The sequence below is a fragment of the Hipposideros armiger genome, unplaced genomic scaffold, assembly GCF_001890085.2.
Source record: "Hipposideros armiger isolate ML-2016 unplaced genomic scaffold, ASM189008v1 scaffold_141, whole genome shotgun sequence".
NCBI classification, from domain to species: Eukaryota; Metazoa; Chordata; class Mammalia; order Chiroptera; family Hipposideridae; genus Hipposideros; species Hipposideros armiger.
The window spans coordinates 2,098,703-2,105,112 of record NW_017731491.1 but is presented as its reverse complement, the minus strand read 5'-3'; the positions used below and the strand labels follow the sequence as shown (position 1 = coordinate 2,105,112).

At 61.4% G+C, this 6,410-nt stretch overlaps 1 protein-coding gene across 5 annotated transcripts in view; it reads left to right on the top strand.

Moving 5' to 3' along the window:
• Positions 1 to 604: 604 nt before the first annotated feature.
• The window catches only part of MYO1C (myosin IC), a 33,423-nt gene continuing 27,617 nt past the window's right edge, over positions 605 to 6,410 (top strand). For 2 of the 5 annotated variants that reach the window (XM_019650523.1, XM_019650519.1), the window contains exon 1: positions 6,261 to 6,371. In XM_019650523.1, coding sequence (XP_019506068.1) covers positions 6,354 to 6,371 — 18 coding nt within the window. In that variant the 5' untranslated portion in view covers positions 6,261 to 6,353. Of the gene's footprint in view, positions 846 to 1,666; positions 1,808 to 6,260; positions 6,372 to 6,410 lie in introns of those variants that run through there. The other 3 variants (XM_019650518.1, XM_019650522.1, XM_019650520.1) reach the window with 3 other exon arrangements.

The window sequence follows — 6,410 nt, the reverse complement described above, 5'->3', positions numbered from 1 at the left end:
CCCAGGCCAAGAAAGTGTCAGCTGTGATTTAGCAACAATAAAGATAGAAAAACAGGAACATTCAGGGTGGGGGGCACCTGAGGGTCTCATGGAAAAGTAAGCAGTGAACAGGGCTAAGGCTGCTCACAGCCAAGGAACCCAGGGATCAATCTCCGAGCCAAGAGTTTGAGGCTCCAGAGGAAGGCGGGACGGGGCTCCTCACAGTGCCCTCCTGCCTTTTCAGTTAACCCCCTCTGCCCAACATGGCCAGCCCCCAGCAGCCCTGGCCTTTCAAACTCAAGGGGCTCACCTGCTGCTGTGGAAGGCAGGCAAACTAAGGGGCTTGCGAGAGGGGCAGTGCCTGCTGATGGATCCTCTTGGCTTAGAGCAGGATACGCATTCTGGTTTTGGGGAGTGGTCACTGCTCTCCAGCTGATACCAGTTAGTAGGCAGCAGGAGAGGCCTCCTATCCTTTGACCTGGAGCTGGTGGCTGCATCAACTACCCTGGTTACCTGGGACAACAGGCATTTCCTCCATCCCTCAGCCCCTCCTCTTCCTGCCTCAACCGGCTGGGCCAACAGGCCTCCCAATCAGACCTGGGCTGCTCCAGCTGTGTCCTGAGGAGCTGGACCAGACACATCCCCTGGGGCTAGAGTTGAAGCTGAACCAAGTGACCATCCCAGCGTGCGACTAAATTCCTGGCTCCAGGAGCAGCCAGAGCCAGTGGGCAGGCAGGCAGGCTTTTGCTCAGAGGCCCTAGTGCTCAGCACGCTGGCTATCCACAGGCGGAATGGCACTGCAAGTGGAGCTGATCCCCACCGGGGAGATCATCCGTGTGGTTCATCCCCACAGACCCTGCAAGCTTGTAAGCTGGGATGCTCTGGGCTGGGAGGAAGGGTGGCAGTGTCTCCCCAGGGACCAGCAGCCCTCTCTCTCTCTCAAGCAAACCCCTCAGGAAAGAGGTGAGCAGTGGGGCGGGCTTCAGATCCTTGGTGGGACAGGAACAGACTGAACAAAAGGGGAAAGTAGAAGGAAGGGGTAAGGTTTTAAGCGCCACTATTAAAGAAGGACCACTAGAAGCAGGGTTTTTCAAAGTGGGGATCTGGGTTTTAACCCCTTCTGCTCCCTGATTCTCAGTAGGCTGGGCTATGAGCTGGGCATAACAACATCTAGGGGACAGGGCTGCTCTGAGGTCAAAGGACTTGTGCATGTAAAGCTCCAGGCGCATAGTACACACTCTGTTAATGCCTCCCCATTCCCAAAGAACTGGGACTGGCCAGCTCAGAGCAGTAGCATGGAATGGACAGAGGTTGAAGGGAGAGAGGTAGTCGCAAAAGGGTAAGAACCGACCTGGCCCTGCACGCAGGGTAGGGTCTGGCTTGCTCTGGGGATGCAAAGGGGCCCTAGGATGAGGAGGAAGAACCTTATCAGACGCACCCACCTACCCACTCAGCACTGCAGCGAGTGGGCTGGGTCTTCCCTGGAAGAGGGAGGGTGTGTGTGTGTGTGTGTGTGTGTGTGTGTGTGTGTGTGTGACTGTGACGCGCCTCATCGCGGGAGCTGGTTGCCGAGTGTGCAGTACCAAGTCTCCGCGGATGCGGGCGGGGGCCGCGACCAGGGCCCCGGCCTCGGCCGGCCGGCGCGGGGTGGGGCGGGGCGGGAGGGTGCGCGCGCGCGCCCGGGCCTGGGCCCTGCCTGGGATGACGACAGGCAGCGGCCCGGCCCCGGGCGGGCCCTGGGCGGGGAGAGCTTGCCGGGGCCGCGGACTCCAGAACCGGCCACGCCGCCTAGCCTGGCCCCCGCCCGCGCACCCAAAGAGCCGAGCCGGTGGGTACGCTGGTCGCGGACGCGGGGCGGGCAGCAGACGCGTGGCCCCGGGAGGCCTCTGCTGGCGCGCAGGATGGGGGAAAGGGCAAGTGGCTGGGCGCCGAGCCAGGCCCAGAGCTACCGTGCGGGAGGCGGGGGTCGCGGGGCCCGGGGATCGCTGGGGCTGAGGGTCGGCTTGGCCCGGCCTGTGCCGAGTCCCAGGACCCGGTGACGCCAGGGCTTGGCCTGGTGGAGACTTGGATTACTTGCAGGTAACGTGAGGACGGGAAGAAGCTGGGGTTCCGGGACCCAGGCACCCAGTTCGCCCTTTGGCCAGGCTCGGACTCTGCCTCTGGGTTCCGGAGAGGCCTCCCGAGCCCCGCCCCTTCCCGTTCCCCGCCCCCCAGGCTCCGCGCGCCTGGGCGCGTGTGACTGTGGCGGATGGGGGGCTTCGAGATGAATGAGAGAATGAATGGCTGGCCCACGGCCTTATTCAGCTGCCGGCATGCTCTGGCCTCCTGCCTCTCACTGTTGGCTCTGTGATTCATTCATTAACACAGGCGTCCACGAGGGGTTATTGAGCCCCCACTGTGTCAAGCTGGGTGTATGTCCCAGGCTGAAGCAGTCTTTTCTGGGAGACTGACCAGGAAACCAGCGATTAGAGCATAATGCGATAAATAGGGGCCAGAGTATTGGGGGGAGTCAGGAAGGGGTTCTGGAGGAGGTGATACCTGAGCTGAGTCTTCAAGGATGACTAAGAGTCAGTCATTTGGGGAGGGGAAGTGTGCACAGAGGCAAGGAAGCTGCAGGTGCAGAAGCAAGAAGCTTGAAGAGCCACGTGTGGCTAGTGGCAGGGGCTGGAGCAGCTCATCCTGGTTGTGTGTAGTGGTGAGGGAGGCATAGGGAGAGAAGGACTGGAAAGGGGCACCCCAGTGGTCACACAGGAATGTTGGAGCAGTGGGATAAACTGAGGAGGAGGGGAAGGAGGCGCTGGAGTCCATATGCCTGGCCTGCCGAGAAGCAGTAGGTGTGAAATACAGGCTTGGCACATGGACTGGTGCCCTATAAACCTTCACTATTAACATGAGATGTTAACTGATCGGATTGTATTTGTAAATACCACAGGCTGCTGTGGGAAAACTGACTAAAAGGAGGAAGGCAGGGAGGCCAATTTAGAGGCTGCTGCTGGTCCAGGAGCAGAACAGGGATGGAGGAGCACAGGGGAGGTTTTAGCAGGTGTGAGGAGTGGAAGAAGGAGGGCAGGCCTTTTGATACCAGGTGATAGTGACTAGCTGGAGGAGCCTCCCTCCTCTCTACATATAGGATATTGAACAAGGAGAGCAGGTTGGGAGGTAAGGTGCTCTGTTTACTTCTGCTGGACCACCAGGCAGAGGTGTCTGGCAGGCCAAAGACGTATGGTTCTGGACCTAGATTGTACAGCCCTTGACTGGGGCCCTGTGAGCAATTAGATAGAGACCCATCCCCCCCCCCTCGCAACAGTTCCCAAGAGTCTGGAACAGTCCTTGAAGGGGCAGCCTGGGCCCAGGCCTGAGATATGTTTGATAAATACAAATTGAGCACCTGTTCTGTTTCCAGCACTGCACTGAGGGTGAGATAGGCTATGGTTCTTTCCACTGCCCTAACAGGCCAGGTGGCTGCCTCAGTAAAAATCAACTTATGGCAGCGATCTGGGGGTCCTTAGAACACCCTTTCCAGACTCATGTGGCCCTGGGCTGAGGGAACACTTGAGTCTGCCCATTGTCCTCCCCACTCCTCCAGAGGTCAGACTTGGGGGCACCTAGCCCACACTAAGTAAATGGCACTCAGGTCTGCTGGGACTGCCCCATGCCCACCTCGGGCCATGGCTACACCCCAGCCTACACAGCGAGCCAGCCCCTAGGTCCAGGGCCGTGCTGGGGGCCCAAAGGCCATGGCCCACACTCCCTAGCTGCTACTCCTAAGGCCTACTTGTCAATAGTCACACAACACCCATAGGGTTGTGTACTGAGCATTACAGTTGGGTTACTGAGGAAGGTCACAGCCTAGCAGGATAGCAGTTAACCCTCACAGAGGAGCTTAGAAATCCACCAGCCCTAGGTGGGCCTTCCTTCCGCAGGGCAGCCCTGAAGGAGTACTGAGTGCTCGAGTTCCCGGTTCCAGTTCCACCCCTCCTTTTACTAGTCCTGAGTTCTTAAACAAGTCATTCACCTGCCCAGCCTCAGTTTCCCCGTGTGTATAATGGGGGTACAATACAAACTCATGGCTTTCCTGGGGGCGTTGAAGGGAGTTCAGTAAGACAGCGCTTGGAACGCAGGAAGCGCCTGGCGCTGCAGCTTTCGTCGCAGTGTCTCTCACCCTCGGTTCCTCGCCTCCCTACCCCCTTCCCCGGCTGGCGCTTCTGTCCAGAGAGGCGGGGCGGGCCGGGGCCGGAGCTGGGGCCGGGCCGGGCTGGGGCTGGGGCTGGCCCCGAGGCCCGCCCAGCAGCATAGACGCCCCCTCCTTCCGCCGCCGGGCGGCGGCTGCGGGGGCGCCAGAGGGCATCCAGGGAATGCGGCGGCGCGGCTCGCAGTGGGGGGTGGCCGGCCGGACCCCTCCGCACGCGGATTCCCCTCATTCCAGCCGCCTGACGCAGCAGCTGGCGGGAGGGCACTGCAGCCGTGAGGCTCCTCCCTCTCTCCGGCTCCTCCCCTCGGGTCCCGGAGCCCAGTACCAGCTTACTGCTGGGAGCCGCGCTCCTGGTGGGGCTCACTCGACCCCCTTCCCCCAGTCTTCTAAGGCACACCCCACCCGGAGTGGGCTGCAGGCTGAGTCCCTTCCGCGCTCCTGCTCCCTCTGGAGTTTAAACCCGGGGGCACAGCAGAGGGCGCCCCCTCCCGCCCCGAGCCAGCCTATGCGGATGGTGTGCCCTTCGTTCCCACTCATCTCCCAGCTGTGCGCGGTGGCACCCAGTCCCCTCGCCCCCTCCAGAGGGCCCCATCTCCCAGCTGGCGCCCGCCCCGTGGGGTCCCCCGGGTCGCGGTTCCGGCCGAGCTGTTGTTCTTGAGGTAATGAGCCTTTCCCACGAGGCTGCAGCCCGCACCTGCCGCAGTCTCACCCCCTCCTCGGAGATCACGGGTCCGAGGATGGGGCGCTGTGGGGCGCTCAGTGGCTTTGGGTTCCGGCTCTGCCGTCTTTCCCCTAGGACAAGTCAGTGTCCCCCATACTACGCCCCAGGTTTTTTATCTGTCAAATGGGGGTCAGGTGAAGCTCTTGAGAGCTCTTTGTAACTGACCGACATGCCCGAGGGGCTTTCCCCACTAGATAAGTTTGGCCTGAGGCCTGGCTCTTAGTAGGTCTAGCCCCTGTCACGTGTGGAATGAATGCCTGACCGAGATAGGGAAGTGGTGTTTATTAAGGGCTTGGGAGGTGCCTTAGCGCTGTATGTAAGCCTTCTGAACAACCCTTTTAGATAGGTATTAGCTTCATTTTAAGAATGAGAAAGATGGTCCGAGAAGTTAAGTGTCTTGCTCGCAGTCATACAGCTTGTAAGAAATACCCCAGCCTTTCGCAAGCACTAGCCATCACAACCCCACTAGCGGTGGGATTTGAGCTGGAGTTCACCCCTCAAGCTGGTGCCTCCCCAGAACCCAGCGAGGGTGGGGCTCCTGGGGGATGGTTTGAGAGAGGGAGGGTGTCCTGGGCAGAAAGTTTGGAGGGATCCAGAGGGACCAGAGAGGTAAGCCCCCTCCAGAGGAGGGAGAGAGGTGAGGAGACCCTGGGGCACAGAAGTCCTAGTTGGGGTGTCCAGGATAGCAGAAATGGGTATTGGTCCAAGATGCTGGGAAGTCGGAAGTGTTTCCCAAATGGGAAACTGAGACCTTCATAAGGGTCTGGCACACACCGTGCCCAGCAAAGGCGCCCTGGGGCGGTCCCTGTCCCTGGGGCGCGCGCTCTGTGTTGACGCGGGAACCTAACGAGATTTTCTTGGGGCTTCAAGACGCGGAGCCCACCCCCCAGAGAGGGTATGGGAGTGGACAGTGTCCCGCACTGAGGCTCCGCCCGCCTGGGCGCGCCGGCCGTATTTGGACATTTCGTTCTATTTTTAACTTTGTCCCGACTCGAAGTTCGGGGAGGAGGAGGGAAATCCTGCTTCCTCCGCGACCCAAGGGCCTCAGCCCCGGTTCTGCGCCTAGCCTGGTGTGGTGTAGTGTAGACACAAGCCCGGAAGTGAGTTCCGGGTCGGTGTAGACGCGGCTGCCGCGCGAGTTCCGGGCCCCACCCTGGAACCAACGACGTTCCTCCTGGAAAACCTGACTCAGGCGGAGCCCCTGCCCGGAGGGGAGCCCCGCCCCCGCCCCGCCCCGAGATCACCCTTAGTTCCTACCCCCCCACCCCCGCTAACTGGAGAGGGACCCGGGAGTCCGAGTCCCGAGGGATACGGGGGTGGCGGGGGAGTCCCGCGCTTCTGAAGCTCGCGGAGGGGGCGGCGCGGGGGGCGGGCCGGCTCCTCCCTCGCTGCCGCCGCTGCCGCGGAGCCGGGGGCTGAGAGCACCGGCAGCGGAGCGGGGCGCCAGGCCGGCCCGGCAGGATGCGCTACCGGGCGTCGGTGAGCGGGGTGGGGGCAGGGCGGGGGTTCCCGGGTGTC